Source organism: Pongo abelii, chromosome 5 (assembly GCF_028885655.2).
Source record: "Pongo abelii isolate AG06213 chromosome 5, NHGRI_mPonAbe1-v2.0_pri, whole genome shotgun sequence".
In the NCBI taxonomy this organism is placed as follows: domain Eukaryota; kingdom Metazoa; phylum Chordata; class Mammalia; order Primates; family Hominidae; genus Pongo; species Pongo abelii.
The window spans coordinates 53,208,441-53,225,411 of NC_071990.2; the positions used below are offsets into that span (position 1 = coordinate 53,208,441).

The 16,971-nt window shown below is 43.7% G+C and overlaps 1 protein-coding gene across 1 annotated transcript; it reads right to left on the bottom strand.

The window, feature by feature from the left end:
* Positions 1–399: 399 nt before the first annotated feature.
* Positions 400–16,241, bottom strand: LOC112133809 (glutathione S-transferase A1). The gene is made up of 9 exons (XM_063725292.1): positions 16,238–16,241; positions 13,652–13,705; positions 12,640–12,772; positions 10,631–10,772; positions 8,644–8,760; positions 6,212–6,243; positions 4,203–4,330; positions 1,376–1,467; positions 400–543 (listed from the first exon to the last, which is right to left on the bottom strand). Exons 1-9 carry the CDS (start codon positions 16,239–16,241, stop codon positions 400–402), a joined length of 846 nt encoding a protein of 281 aa, XP_063581362.1.
* Positions 16,242–16,971: the final 730 nt, after the last annotated feature.

Below are 16,971 nucleotides of genomic sequence, written 5' to 3' on the forward strand. Positions count from 1 at the left end.
GCTATGGAGACAAATCTTTGAAGGGTTTCCATCTTCTGCATGATATCAGTAGAGCCTCTTGGAGGCACAAGAGGTACAGTCAATAAGTAATACCATAAAGAAAAAATAGACCTATTCCATTAAACCTTCCAGATGGGCTGACTGAGGGGGATGGGTATGGTGTGAATCTGGAGTGCACCCGGAAGCCAAGGGTACACCATCTAAGCCATCCCCGGGGGAAGCCAGGACCAAAAGTGAGTAGCACAGAGCCACTGGGAGCCATTTGGGGCAATTCAATACATTCCTGGCCTAGGAGACCAGTCTGTAACAGACCAATCAGTGTCTCTAAGTGTGAAGATGTGTTGGCATTGGGCAGTTGGGAGGAACGCTAGGTACCTGTGTGCTCTTAGAGGAACTATGTTATTCCCAATAGAGCTCTGCCACCCAGGAGAGCATTCGTGTTGTAGGGGTGAGCCATAGAAAGCCATCCCGCACTTGCCGGCATGATCCCCATTGCTGGGTTGTGTGTTTTTCAGGGCAGTTCTGACTTTGGTGCTTGCCTCCCTGCAGGACACGTTTAGAGAAAACCTTACATTATGTCCAGGATTGCTCAGTGTCACATCCCATGTTTGAGTGTGTGATGTCAGAGGTATCTAGGAAACCCCTTTCCTTACATTGTTCAGTTATCCACATTTGCGGAGATCCAGTTTTCACTCAGTAGCAATTCAATCCACCATGGAGTTTCTCCTTGGCTGCTTAGGGATATAAGACCACATACCCAGCAGTTAGATTGGGCTTGCATACAGGCTGGGTGATGGGCCTAGCCCAGGAAAATGTCCTCTGAGGATATCCAAGCTCTAGTGGGAATGATATAACAGAAAAGGAGAAGGCTGCTGAAGCTAATAGCAAAAATATAAGGCTGCTGAGATTATTGCAGAGGGAAGGTCTGGTACTAGTTTTGTTATACAGGTGGGACAAGAGGCTGTGGGAATCTCTCCTGGAGGCTGTACTAGACCTCTGTCCCAGTGTGGGAGGAGCTACTGACTCCACAGTGACAGGGCTGGGTGAGATCCACTGGACTAGTGCCCATCAGTATGGGGCACTGCCTGCCCACTGCCAGTGCATCTACCAGGGCCTTTATCATAAAGGAAAGTGGGGGTCAGGTTTAGGGAAAGGGTGCTCCCTACCTCAAGGAAAGAAGGACACCAGTCTAGCCTGGTGGCACTTTCTACACTTGATCTTAGCCAAAAGGCCAAGAAGCGATGGCACTTTCTATCCCAGGTCTAATCTCAAAGTTCCCTGGATCAGGTGTTATGGGACAAGAGGAGTGCAAAATCAGGGCATTCTGTGTGGAACTGAGTTCTGTTCTGAAGACAATGTCTGATTTTCTCCATACCTGCACGGCTTGCACCAGGTTCTTTACATCTTCCTGATGTTCATAAGCAGACATTTTTCCCACAACAGGGGCCACACTCAAGGCACGAACAGCTTCCATGAAAACCACAACCCAACTTCTCAGTGAGGAGAGTCCTATCAAGAGCTTAAAATTGTTCCTTTAGGAGGCCATTTTTTTCTCTCTATAAATCCCACTCCCTGTTGGTGGTAGGGCAGATAAAGTTGCCTCTTTTTCAGTTCCATCTTGGATTAGGGAGGCTGTGCAGTGTGTTCTTTGATCACTGGTGATGGTTCTTGGGGTACCATACATGAGTTGCAGGCGTTGCAAACACTGTATAGTCCATGTCTGATTTACTTTTCCACAGGGGAACGCGTGCAAGAGGCCACTCACAGTGTCTGTGCTTGTGAGTGCATATCGATATCCCTTACTCTTAGGGAATGAGCCAATATAATCTATTTGCCATGTGTCCATGGCTTTCTCCCTTCTTGTTATGTTTCTGGTGGCCCCTGGCACTTGCCAAGGTTGGGCTTGGCAATTTTGTATTATCTTTTCTATTTCTTGTGTGGACACTGGCAAACCAGCTTGTTGGGCCAGTTTCCAAGTAGTATGCAGCCTGCTATGACCTCCCCTCCAACGTATCCAATGTGCTACATCTGCATCTTCAGAGGTGACCACTGACCTGGCTTGGGCGAGAGTATCTGCATCTATATTTCCACTGGGGGATGATTGTTGGTGAGATGCTATGTGGAACACTGTGACTTCAGCCCCTGGTTGGTGTAATTGATCCCAAATGCTTGCCCATAGTTCTGCCTCCCACAACAGCTTTCCATGTGTGGACCATTGATCCTTTTCCCATTGGTTATCCACAGTGTCAATCCCTTCATGACTGCCTGGGAATCAACATACAGGGCTACTGGGTATGACTATCTCTTTATAGCAATGCCATTCTTGCATTGCTATAAAGAAACACCTGAGACTGGGTAACTTATACAGAAAAGAGGTTTAATTGGCCCATGTTTCTGCAGGCTGTACAGGAGGAATAGCACCAACATCTGCTTCTGGGGAGGCCTCAGGAAGCTTTTACTCATGGCAGAGGGTAAAGGGGGAGCTTACCTGCCACGTGGCAAAAGTAGGAGCAAGAGACAGAGTTTGGTTGTAGGGAGTGGAGGTGTTATATACTATGTGAACTCAGAGTGAGAGCTCACTTATCACCAGGGAGATGGCCCACGCCATTTGTAATTATGTCAAAGTTGATTGGATAGAAGGATGCCTAGATAGCTGGGAAAGTATTATTTCTGGGTGTGTCTGTGAGGGTGTTGCCAGAGGAGATTCACAGTTGAATCAGTAGGACTGGCAGAGGAAGACCCATCTTCAATGTTGGGGGGGGGGGGGCACCATCACTTTGGCTGCCAGCATGGCTAGAACGAAGCCAGTAGAAAAAGGTGGGATAATCTTGCTTGCTGAGTCCTCTGGCTGCCTTCTTTCTCCCGTGCTGGATTTTTCCTCGTGCTCCTCTTGCCGTTGTCATTAGACTCCAGGTTCTTTGGCCTTTGGACTCTGGGACTTGCACCAGTGGCTTGCTGGGAGCTCTCGGGCTTTTGGTCACAGACTGAAGGCTGCACTGTTGGCTTCCCTGGTGTGAGGCTTTCAGACTCAGACTGAGCCACTACTGGTTCTGTCTTCCCCAGCTTGCAGGTGGCCTATTGTGGGACTTAGCCTGTAATTATGTGAGCCAACTCTCCCTAATAGACTCATATATAGGAGATGTATATCTATCTCTCTACCTTACCAGTTCTGTCCCTCTAGAGAACCCCAACTAATACACCATTCATGAGGGATCTGCCCACAAGACCCAGATACCTCCCACCAGGCTCCACTTCCGACATTGGGGATTACAGTTCAACATGAGTTTGGGCAGGGACAAATATCCAAACTATATCAGGCTTTTCCATAACCACTAACTGGGTATCTTGTAACTCTGCCCACCCCATTCCAGGTTCCACCTGCATCATATCAGTGGCTAGTTGAATTGCCACTGCAGTCCACCTGGGTGGCTGACCCACGCTGGAGCCATCTCTGTACCTAGCATCCTTGGGTGGGTTCCTATCTCTGTCCTTTATTTGATGGGGTTTCTCTGGGGGCAGTGTTGGGATTGATTTGAAATCTATCAGTATGTTGTGCAGGTCCCAGCAGGACCTGTAGTTCTATAGACAGAGGGCTGGCTGGAAGGTGTCTTCTCTGCTCAAGATATGCATACCATCTATGCATACTATCTAAACAGAATCCTGTTTTTCTATGGCTGATGTAGGTCTGGCAAATAGACCATCAATCCAACCCCTAATAGGATAGTCTGTTTTTACTTCCACTGGCATATCTCCAGGTAGGGGCTCTGTTTGCAAGAGGACTTGGTAAACTGCAAGGAGTTTTCATTTTTTCCAACAGGGTATAGTATTGCTGGGATCCTCTTAACAATCATGACCAAAAGCCAATGGGCATTTGTTGGTTACCCTCCCTCTGCCAGAGGGTCCAACCCATTGTTTTCCTCAGTCACAGAAACATTGAATTCAAATGGTCTCTCAGGGGTGACCATTTACAGGGCTTGTGCTTGCATCACTAAGGCCTTTGCCTGAGTAAATGAGGCTTCTTTAGTGCCCCAGACCCCATGTGCTCCCTTCTTTATCAGGAGCTATAATGGTCTGAGACATTGGGCCAAGAGGGGAACACAGGTCCGCCAATATTCCAACAGGCCTTCAAACGGTAGTAATTCCATAATGGTGTGAGGCCATGGGTATATCTGTATCTTGTCAATCATGGCTGTTGGTCTTACCCAACCAGATCACATCCAGGAATTTTACAGTGCTCCCTGGCCCCTGGACTTTCTTTGGGTTGCTAGTCCATCCTCTTGATTGCAGGTACTCTGGAGTCTTTTGGGCACCTTCTGCAAAGGACTCAAATCTGTAGAAGTTAGCAAAATATCTCCACATAATGATTTCAGAGACTGCCAGACATACCACTCAAAATGGCCAGGTCTCTGGGTACCAAGCCATGGCAGATAGTGGGACTATGCAAGTACCCCTGGGGGAACACCTGAAAGGTCCTCCCAGGTGAAGAAAATCATGTTCTGGGACTTTGGGTCTAAGGGTGCTAAAGAAAGCATTTGCTAAATCCGGGACAGTATGCCATATACCTAAACAAGTAGCCAGCCTTTCCAGTATTTGAGCCACATTTGGAACAGTGTCATGTCTGGCAAAAGTCATCTTATTTAGTTCTCAGCAATCAGCCATCATCCTCCAGGTCCCATCAGGCTTTTCTGCCCACCATACAGGGCTGTTGTATGAGCTCTGTGTAGAATGCACAAACCCCATTCTCTCCAGTCCTTGAAGAGTAGCTGTTGTCTCTTTGTGCCCACCTGGGAGAAGAAAGAGTTGGCAGCACCAGCACACTCCTCCTGCTGATGCCACCTGTGGGAGTTCCACAGCCCCTCATTCTCAGCCTGCAGGAGCCAGCCCCCACCCAGCTGCCCCACCAGTGCCCCGCCTGGCCTGCCTGTCCACACCATGGCGGTGACTGCTGCTGCTGACTCCACTTCTGTCCAGCACAACCTGACCATGTGTGATGGTTAATACTGAGTGTCAACTTGATTGGCTCAAAGGATGTAAAGTATTATTCCTGGGTGTGTCTGTGAGGCTGTTGCCAGAGGAGATTCACATTTGAGTCAGTGGACTGGGAGAGGAAGACCCATCCTCAATGTGGTTGGGCACCAGCAAATCAGCTGCCAGCACAGCTATCAAAAGACTGGCTTTCTGAGTCTTCTGGCCTTCATCTTTCTCCTGTGCTGGATGCTTCCTTGAACATCACACTCCAGGATCTTCAGCCTTTGGACTCTTGGACTTATATTAGTGGTCGCTGGCAAACCACTGAAGGCTGCACTGTCTGCTTCCCTACTTTTGAGGTTTTGGGACTCGGACTGAGCCACTACTGGCTTCCTAGCTCTTCAGCTTGCAGATGGCCTATCGTGGGACTTCACCTTATGATCGTGTGAGTCAGTTCTCTTTAATAAATTCCCTTTCATATGTACATCTATCCTATTAGTTCTTTCCCTCTGGAGAACCCTGACTAATACGCCAGGCCACTACTGTAGCCACTATCCACCCCTGGCCACTAACGAGTGGGTCTCCTGGCACCTCCTCTTTTCCCTTTTTTTCTTTTATTTTCTTCTCTGACTCTCCACCACCTGCAGGTGGGACTCAGAGCTGCCACCACACCCAGAGCTCCCGTGGTGGCAAAACTGAGACTGCAGACTCCTCAGGCACTTCTCTGCAGAGTGCCCTTTCTCCATTTTTTCCCATTGGGTGTGTATGTAACTAACAGAGTGGTGGTGCTGTGCATGCCTCTTTCCAGCTGTAATTCCTCCTCTACCTTGGGATCCTTGCTTGGCTGCCAGCTGAGCCTCTGTTGCCAGCCAGACTGCCCTATCCCCACCACTATGCCATGATTTTTTTTTTTTTTTTTTGAAGACGGAGTCTCGCTTTTTCACCCAGGCCAGAGTACAGTGGCACAATCTCGGCTCACGGCAACCTCTACCTCCCAGGTTTAAGCGATTCCCCTGCCTCAGCCTCCCGAGCAGCTGGGATTACAGGCACGCACCATCACACCTGGGTAATGTTTGTATTTTTGGTGCTAATGTTTGTATTTTTGCTAGGGACGAGGTTTTACCATGTTGGCCAGGCTGATCTCAAACTCCTGACCTCAAGTGATCTGCCTGCTTCAGCCTCCCAAAATGCTGGAATTACAGGTGTGAGCCACCAGGCCCAGCCTAGCACCGGACTTCTTTACCCAATATTTGCAATTTTAAGCCCTCCATCAGCCTAGGAGGTGTGGGGCAAGCATTTAGCAAGCTGACCACAAAGCTCCACATAGAGCTCTGTGGCCATCCTGGGACTTCCCTAGTCAGTTCCTCTTCCTCAGCCCATTTCTTTTGAATCCTCCTGATGATGCCAATTGTTTCATTCCAATGAACTCTTGGCTTGGAAATTCCCACAAGGGAGTGCCCCAAACCTTCTCAAGATGGGACCGGTTGGGATTCTAAAGAACCAGCACTAAACACCAGAGTGATGAGTCCAAAGCATTTATGAGGGAAACATAACAATGGGCTGCAGTAATGCTCACGACAGACAGTGAGAGAAAAGGGCTGTTCTACCTAGGTATGTCTGCAGCAAGGAGCTTAGGATATGAGGTTCACATGAGGGTTTAAGGAGTCTGGCTCAAGGCCAGGGCCAGTTTCTTTCAATGTTTTGGGCAACAACCAAGACACCTTTATCAGTGCCTGGAAATGTTCAAGGCCTCCGTTTGGGTTCAAGCCTGCTGGGAAAAAACTAAAGCTTGGCTGGGTCAGAGTGGTCAAGACACTATGATTTTCAGTCAGGACCCAGAAAGAAAACAGGAAAACTGGAGGACAAAACGCTTGTTATTATTTATAATGCTATTACTAGTGTCCTTAGAGGAAAATTTGGATGGAGACACACACAGGGAGAATGACCTGTGATGATGGAGGCATAGATTAGAGTGATGCATGAAACAAACCAAAGAATGGCAACGATGGCCAAGAACCATCAGAGGAAAGAAAAACAAAGAAGAATTCCCTAAGGCCTTCAGAGAGAACACCACCCTGCTCACACCTCAATTTTGGATTCATAGCCTCCAGAACTGTGAAAGAATAAATTTCTATTGTTTTAAGTCACCAAGTTTGTAGTAATTTTTTCTAGCAGTCCTAGGAATGGGATACTTATGGTATGCATGACTTTTTATTAGAGTTACCTATTTTTGTGTCTCTCTCACTAAAGTAACCCGATTATGGCTTGTTAATCATTATTTATCCAGCTCCTGGAACATTGAGTATTTTATATTAGATAAAAATAGATATTGTTCCCCTAATTAAACAGGAAAAATATTGGGTGCCCGGAGGAAAATGGTTCTTAAAAAAAGCTTTTCAAAACACAAAAGGAAAAGCCTATTTTTGTATAACCCAAATAGTTATATGAAAATTTCTATGTAATTCTTTGACAAGCTACGTAACAGTTGTTGTATGATGACTGTCTTTTGTTAACAGGTCAGAGTCCAAGTAACTTTCTCACCTGTTATTTAAATCCAAAGTGACATTCTAGGCATGATTTTACATTTGGTCAATGCCAAGTAAGACTGCATTGCAACCACATCTGCATAGTTGAGCTTTAACTAAATTAGCATATACTTTGGAAAACTTTATTGGCCTCACAATAATCAGAATCAACACTTAAGTAAATCACTTCATTGTTGCAGAACTTTAGAAAATTGGTCTTGCAAAATGCTCATCATCACTGGCCATCAGAGAAATGCAAATCAAAACCACAATGAGATACCATCTCACACCAGTTAGAATGGCAATCATTAAAAAGTCAGGAAACAACAGGTGCTGGAGAGGATGTGGAGAAATAGGAACACTTTTACACTGTTGGTGGGACTGTAAACGAGTTCAACCATTGTGGAAGTCAGTGTGGTGATTCCTCAGGGATCTAGAACTAGAAATACCATTTGACCCAGCCATCCCATTACTGGGTACATACCCAAAGGACTATAAATCATGCTGCTATAAAGACACATGCACACGTATGTTTATTGCGGCACTATTCACAATAGCAAAGACTTGGAACCAACCCAAATATCCAACAATGATAGACTGGATTAAGAAAATGTGGCACATATACACCATGGAATACTATGCAGCCATAAAAAATGATGAGTTCATGTCCTTTGTAGGGACATGGATGAAATTGGAAACCATCATCCTCAGTAAACTATCGCAAAGACAAAAAACCAAACACCGCATGTTCTCACTCATAGATGGGAATTGAACAATGAGAACACATGGACACAGGAAGGGGAACATCACACTCGGGGGACAGTTGTGGGGTGGGGGCAGGGGGGAGGGATAGCATTAGGAGATATACTTAATGCTAAATGATGAGTTAATGGGTGCAGCACACCAGCATGGCACATGTATACATACGTAACTAACCTGCACATTGTGCACATGTACCCTAAAACTTAAAGTATAATAATAAAAAAAACCAAAAAACCCAAAAAGGAGTAGATCATGCAAAAAATAAAAATAAAAAAATAAAATAAAATTGGGTCACATCGTACATCGTACACCAAAAGAAAAAAAAAAAAAAAAAAAAAAAGAAAATTGGTCTTGCATGTGCTTGGCCTCGATGGCTTCTTTTTCAAACCTTGAAAGTCTTCCTTGCTTCTTCTAAAGCTTTCACATCTATGGGAGGCCTCCTCTGGCTGCCAGGCTGCAGAAACTTCTTCACTGTGGGGAGGTTGCTGATTCTGGTTTTCAGGGCCTGCAATGCATGATAATGCAGCCTCAGAGTGAAGCCAAGGGCCAACACCATCATAAACACAACCCAGGAAATCTGAGTCCCTCCTACACAAAGACCAGCTGAGTCCCCTCCATCAACACCAGTGTAGAGACAGGGAAACAGACACCCAGCTGGAAGCAAAGATAAGAGGAAGAACATGTAGCTCGCTAGCATTTTCCCCAAAGATGTCTTTAAGACTACTCAATTCAGTCTCCCTACACACTTCCTTACACATTAATCCTGTAAATTCATGGCTTTTGTATAAGACAAGAAAAAACCATGTGCCTGTGAGATATAAGCACAGATCAGTCTCTAGGCAGAAGTGAAACTACAGGAAAATTGGGTCAGAAATGAAGATAGGAAATATTAAAGGCAAATTATGAGGCTACTTTTTCCCACTGAGGGATACAAGGTTGGAGGCAGTGTGTTGGGAGAGCTGTGCAGAGAGAAACGCAATGTCTGACAGTGGGAGCTGAAGCCCAGGGAGAAAACCAGATGGAAAGGGCCCTGCTCAGACATACTCGGTGTGGGAAGACAAGGGCACATCTGGGATAAAGGGCATCACAGAGAACTCAGGAACAGAAACCACAGGGGAATAGAGGGATGGGGAGAGATGCTGGGCCCTGGGTCCTTTCCATGATAAAAGGCAAAATGCTCTTCCTGAGGTAGCAGAGATCCTGAACTTTGTTTATGGTCTCTGATTCAATGACAGAGTGAGAACTAGGGCTCTGCTCATTCCTTACTTGGACTCCAGGCTCCCATTTTCTCTTCTTATTCCACATCACTGTGGCATCCACACCACCCACCCAGCTTACATCTTCCACAAGGGCCAGGGGCCCGGCACCTGCTGCTGCATGTTCGGTTTGCCCCAGGCTCAACAGCATGCAGCCGTGACGTTCAGGACATGGCTCTATGCTCTGCACTGTCCCTCTCCAATCTCTCTTGGGCAGTGACTCCACCTTCATGACAGCACTCCTCCCCCAGGAGTAGACTATTTCAGAGTCATTTCTTCTTGTCTGCTCTCCTCATTTCCTGCTCTCTCTGAGATCTGAAGTAAACCTCGGTGAACTTGAATTCATCATCTTTCTTGCAACGTTGGCTCTGACTCCTAACCTACAGTTATAATCTGCAAATTGAAGTGTCTAGGGGGAACTGCACTGATGTCTGCAACTTTGAAATGGGTAAAAATATCTTCCTCTCCATCCCACTGCCACCCTCCCTTTTTGGATACTTATCCCTGAAACACCCCACAGTAACAAACACCCCACAATAACAAAACAATGGGCAGATGGTCTCGTGTCTTCCTATGCATGGTGCCAGAATATTTTCTGATGTATTCCATTCATCATGTTCCTTTTAAATCAAATCCAGTGTTGTTCTGAAGACTGTAGACCAAATTCTACTGTGGCTCAGAGCCTCTCACAGCCCATGTTCTAATTATGAACATGAAATTTTATTAAATAAAGAATTTATATTGGAGTCTAGTGAATTGTAATTTTACGATAACAGCCTGGGCAACATTGAGAGACTTCATCTCTTAAAAAATTCTAAAAATTAGACAGGCACAGTGGGGCATGCCTGTAATCTTAGCTACTCGGAAGGTGGCTAAGGTGGGAGGATCACATAAGCCCAGGAGTTCCAGGCTGCAGTGATCCACTGCACTAAAGCCTGGGAGACAGAAGAAGGTATCATCTCCTAAAAAATAAAGAAAAATAAAACAAAACTTTGCTGGAAAATTATAGCTTGGGTATAAGTGGTACAATTGTTGGCCAGTGCCCCAGGAATGCCAAGCCACTGTTTTTCTATTGTCCTCAAAATGAAGTGTTCCAAAACGCTGAATGACTTCACTTACTTTCTCAAAGGTAGGGAAATAGCAATTTTTCATTCTCTCTTTGATCAAGGCAAGTTTGACATCTTTTTCCTCAGGTTGACATATGGGCAGAAGAAGGATCATTTCATTCAAATCTGCCATACCTTCTATATACATATCAATCCTGAAAGACAAAAACAACCAAACTATCTAATGCCTTTTGCCTTAGATTTTATAGCTTAAAAATCTAAGAGGATAGAGCATCAGGTGGTGGTAAAGCAATTTACCTCCAGTGAGTGCCTTTCATAGTCTAGTCATTATGCTCTGATTTTTACAGGTACATTAACATTTATTTTTTTAAAACAACCTATTGAGGTAGATAGATCTCTAAATTTTGTTACACTCATGACCTAATACAGGTAAAAAGAGCGTTGGTGATCACAGTCATGACAGAAACTGGTGGAATCACTGCCAGTACCTACTGATGCTATGCCAGGACTGACCATCTCTACTGTGGTTTGTTCTGTGCATGAACTTAGTGTGAGTCAAATGGCCAAAGACCTGCCTCCTAAGTAATCCCAAGAGAGTCCCTGGCACAGCCATCTCAGTCATGTTCCTTGTTCTGTCTCATCATTTTACATCTTCCAGGCCCACTTCTATGCCCAGTATTAGCAGTTTTTCCAGTTACTCCCATGAAACATAATTCTACAGCCCTCTCCATGTGCTGTTGCCTGACTCTAGCCACATGTGCCTTACTTGAAACCCCACCTAAAAGATCCCCTTCCTTGGTGAAATTATTTATACGGTTACAACCAGTGCAAACTTTTCCTTTTGTGTCAAACTCAGGTTTCACAATACTTTTTAAAACAACAGCTTATTGACATACAGCCACATTCAGTGCTTTTTAGCACATTCACAGAACTCTGCAAAAATCATCACATTCTAATTCTAGAATATTTTTTATGACCCCAATAAGGACATCTGTACCATTAGCAGTGTTCTTCATTTTTCTCCAGGCCCCATTCCTTTAGCCCCAGGCAACACTAATCTACTTTCTGCCTCTATGGATTTGCACATTCTGGATGTTTCATATGAAAAGAATCCTATAATATGTGGCTTTCTGTGTCTTGTTTCTTTTATGTAACGTCTTTATGGTTTAGCCATCTTGTAGCATGCATCAGTACTTCATTCTGTTTCATGACAGTATCATTCCATCACATGGCTAAAGCATATTTTGCCCCTCCATTTATTGATTGATGGATATTTGCCTTGTTTCCACTTTTTGAATACTATGAATATTGTTATTTGCATTGTACATTTATGTTCAATATTTAGTGTGGTTGTATTTTTTATTCTTTTGGGAATATATCTAGTTGAGGAATTGCTGGGTCATTGGTAATACTGCAGGAAAATTTTGGAGGGGCTGCCAACAGTTCCATTCAGGATTTATTTGGAATCATGCAGTTTTATCACAATAGTGAGGAAACCCTTTGGCTTTGCTGGTATTGAATCAATCTGGCTGTTTCAGCCTTGTATCCACGTGTCAAGATAACCCCAGCATCCTTGGTGCTAGCCTCTACTAGCCCTGCTTCTACTAGCCCAGCCATATAATTGGCTGGTAACTTAGGTCCCTCGTCATCATTCTTGGATTTACTGGAACCTGAGATTCAGCTCCTTTGTAACCTTTTCTCCCCAGGCTTTCACCCACAGACTCTCAAACATTCTATGCCTTGTCCTAAGCTGTTGGCTGCAGTCCAGCATCTGAAGGCCTGAGCACCTGGAGTCATGATTCCCCATCCTCCTCAGTTCATGGTTCATCTGTGTTTGGAAACCTCTGTCAGGGTGCTGGATCCATGGACTAGATCCTCTTCTAGAATCCCCATCGCCTGAGCCCACCTCATGTTCACTGTTCCCTCATCTCCATGAGACTCTGCAATGCTAGACCTTAGCGTACATGCCGAAGGCCCCTACCATGTCCCACCCACTCAGGGAAGGATCTAAATCACTCCTGTGTTAAATCTGTTGATGGAAGAACAGAAACTATACCATACAGGGCTCTCTCCTTTGTGTCTTTCCCATAAAGGTTGTATTTGCTGGCAATGTAGTTGAGAATGGCTCTGGTCTGCACCAGCTTCATCCTGTCAATCTCAACGATTGACACTAGCTGGAACATCAAACTCCCATCTTTACAAAGAAGGAAAAAAAAGGAAAGTGAAATGACTATGAATCCCACTCTTTCAGGATGAAAAAAATGGTTGTGAAAATGACTAAATTTGTACATGAAAAAGAAATTATTGCCTGGTAAGATTTCACTTGAAAGTGCATTTTTAAAAAGCTTCCTGTAGTCCTTCTTTTTGTTAATAAGCTTCTTTCTACTTTTTATCATGTTGCTTCATTTTTGTTTTTATTTCTCCTCCAGATACATAGTAGAACTCTTGTCTTTTTTTTGTGTTGATTTATGTTCATGGATACTTCAGGAAGATGTTGGGATAGGTTACAACAGGACTGCCAACACGATGTCATTTAAAATGAGAAGTTCCCAGAATAAGTCTCATATTTGTGACATTTAAGGCAGGTTCTGAGAGGTTTTTATGTAAGGGTCCCTTTCTGTGCTCTTCAAAGCCTGCAATATTGCTACAATATTACCTTGTCACACCGCCCATGAAAGAACAAAGACTCAAGACAATGGTCACATCTATTTCTCCTCCTTTCATCTAATCTATGCCCTTGAGTGTCCTTGGATGGGGAGGCCTGTATGGGATCCTGAGCTGATCAACACAGCTCATTCATCATGCCCAAAGCATGAAAATAAGGATAGGGCATTCTCAGGGAGCTGGGGATGGTTCCTCTAGCAAATACTCTGAGAAGTCTAGTTATTTTAGCCTGGAGAGAGTTGCCAGACCTGATCAAGGAGCCACATCCCTTCCATTTTAACCACTTTCTCCCTCTCCACCATGCCCAAATACCACCCCCCACACACATAGGCATTGCTTGCTGTTCAAAATTCCTTGTGTGCCTTCTATTAGATACCCGCATCAGAGGTACTTACAGACTTCATCTTACCATTTCTTAACTTGTCCAATTCTTCTGTAGATTCTAGAAATTTCTCATCAAACTCTAGACAGAAAGAGTAAATGAGTTTTTGTTAGTTCATTCCATAGCATTATAAACTTCTGACTTTGAATAGCCCCTATCTGGTGCATCATTTGGAGAATATAAGATTTCTGAGTTTGGCAGTGCACACAGAGGGACTGGTTGGGGCCATTTGTAAATTTAGACTAGATTCATCAGGGGAATGGCATGGGTAACAGCACATAGCTTCTCAGTCTTCTAGTTCACTTCATCTCCACCCTGATCTCATGACTATGATTAAGTCATGTTTTGAGAGGGGATGTCAGTGGAGAGACGGCACTGAGCAGTTCTTCTACTTATGGTGTTGTCATATCTTAGGAAAGCCTGTGTCTCCAAGTGAGATCAGACCGCAACCTTGTGTGTCCCCAGCATGGGGTATGCCATGGGCTAATGGCCATCAAAGATTCTGCCACCAAGAGGCCTCTTCTGTAATTTACCTCACCCCACTTTTTAGAATCCTGCTAAGGGTGAAATAGGTCATAGCTATTGCAAAGCTTTAACTCTTGCAACTATAATTTCCTTTTTCTGGGGTAAATGGGACACCATGGGGTAGAATCTCAATTTAAGAAAGGAATTAGAGTCCCCACACTAACATTATTTTTAACCACAATCTCTGGTTTCTGAACTGGTTTTGTGGGTTCAATATCACCATTTTCATATATTGGCTTCTTGGCTTTGGACACATTACTGAATCTCTCTGTGACTGAGTATTCTAATCTATGAAATGGACATACTTGTGGTACCTATGGTACAGATTGGTAGGTTGGTATGAAGATTAAATTGCAAAGTCATGCAAAGCACTTAGAAAAGTAGCAGGTCTCTAGTAAGTGCTCATTAAATATAACTAATCATTAGAAGTTTGAGAGATAGCTGCTATTTCAGCATGACATCCTTTAAAAAAATCTAAATCAATCTAATATTGATCAAACTATTCTTTGTTATTGATCTACATCCAGTAACTTAAACCTTGGAGTAAATTACACCTTGTCCTGAGACAAGGGACATTGGTTGGAATGGCAGCCAGCAACAAGGCTGTCTCAATTTGATCAGAAGCTCGGAGTGGATGCAGGTATTTAATATAAATAGGAAAATCAGTTGTTACACAACCTTTTACAAAGGTCATCAAAACCTTTCACAAAAAATACTCCTGAAAGGGCATCTGTCCAGCAACTGCCTGTTCAAACTTGGCCTGGTGTCACCCTTGTTATTGATGTTTGTAGTGAATGATAAGTATTTCAAACCATTTACTTAATCCTTCGTATTCTTTTGCTTTAAAAGCCTTTTTCTTCCTTTATCTCCCTAAGGACATACATGGTTTACTATGGTACACACATACCCATTACAAAACTTTGTTCCCATATAAAGAGTCTCTTTCTGTTTATTGAGTTGACACAATATATCCAAAAGCAGCTGAATGCACAACTCAAACTGTCATCCAAGCACACAAAGAAGGCATTGATGTGAGTATTAAACAGTTTTTTTTTATTGTACTAAGGACACATTTAAAAATATTTTTCTGGTGACCTAGATGAGATGGTGTGGGGCAGTGTAGAAAGATTTCTAAGATCAGTACTTACTTTGTTAAAGGTTGTCACCCTCATGGCTCAACAACTTAATTTGAGGTCCTAATGTGGTTTATAAACTACACATTCATTTCAGTAGCTCCCTCCCATTGAAAGGAATAGACTCAAGTTAAAAACAGCCACTCCCACATGTGTCAGGGCCGCAGGACTGCCTACTAGATTCTAAGAAAAATGGGAAGTCATCCTCTTATCACAAGGTAAGTTGCAATAAAAGTTTAACCAAAAATTTCAGCAGATTTTGCTCTCTTTATAAGTCAGTAGAAACTGGCTTTTTGAAGAAACTCACTTTTCGTGATTTGGATGTAAGGACTAAGGCAGATGAGAAATCTCTGCTGGGAGCATAGCTGGGAGGGGATGTCTGTGAAGGGCAGGCTGATGGCACTCTGGAAGGCACTGGGTTGCCACATAAAATACAGGGCACCCAGGTAAATGTGAATTCCAGGCAAAGGATCAGTCACTTTTCAGTATAAGTATGTCCCAAACACTGTAGGAAACATGTTTATACTAAAAAAGTATTGCTTGTTTATCTAAAATTCTCATTTATTTTGCTGTTCTGTATCTTATCCTCCAAATCTGGCAACCCTATTTTTATGTTCTTTCCTCTCTGCATTGCTCAAATCACCCTTCCTGGCCTCTGGGCCTTTGCACATGGCATTTGTCCTGACTGGAATATTCTATTTTCAGCTCCTACTGTATTTTCTCTATTGTGTCTTTCCCTACATTAATTTGACATGACGTATTCAATATCAGATTTCCCCTTAGACCTTGAGTTCTTGAGAGCAGAGCCTTCTTCTTGTTTGAGTCCAGTCCTTATTGTCTGGGACAAAACATGGACATCATAGGAGCTCCTAAAATAAGATAGTTTTAAAATTTACATGGAAAAATTCTAGCAAATAAAAAAGTAGAAGGAATAATATAACAAGCTTGAAGGTACCCATGACCAGGATTCATCAATTGCCAGCAACATTTCTTCATCTATACCAGGCAGTGGATTAAGTTATGTTGGCTCCCAAGAAAGAGAGGTCCATGTCCAAATCCTTGAGTCCTTTAAATGTGACCTTATTTGGAAAACGGCTCTTTGCAGATGAGGTCAAGGAATTGAGATGAGATCATCATGGTATATCCAGATAGGCCCTACATCCAATGACAAATGTCCCTGCAACATAGAGAACAGAAGACACAGACACACAGAGGGTGAGGTGCTGGAAGCACCAGGCAGAAAGTAGAGTGATGTGGCCACGATCCATGAAAGTGCAGAAATGCCAAGAGCCCCCAGAAGCTGTAGGAGGCAGGGAACGATTGTTCTCTAGTACTTCCAGGGGAATGTGGCCCTACTCACACCCTGACTTCAGACTTCTGGCCTTCAGAATTGTAAGAAAATGCATTTCTGATGTTTCAAGTCATCCAGTTTGTAGGAATCTGTGACAGGAGCTACAAGAAAATGATACAAACTCCCATGTACTCCCTCCGCTACCAGGGGATTCTTTTCAAGCAAATCCCAGACAGCATATCATTTCATCTGTAAATACTAGTATTCATCTCTAGAAAGGAAGAACTTCTTTTCTAAACACAATCACACTATGATTGTGTTTAATATGATAATCTCTTATCATATTAAAATTCAATAATTCCCTAATTTCATCAAAGCTTCAGCATTCTAGTTCATGT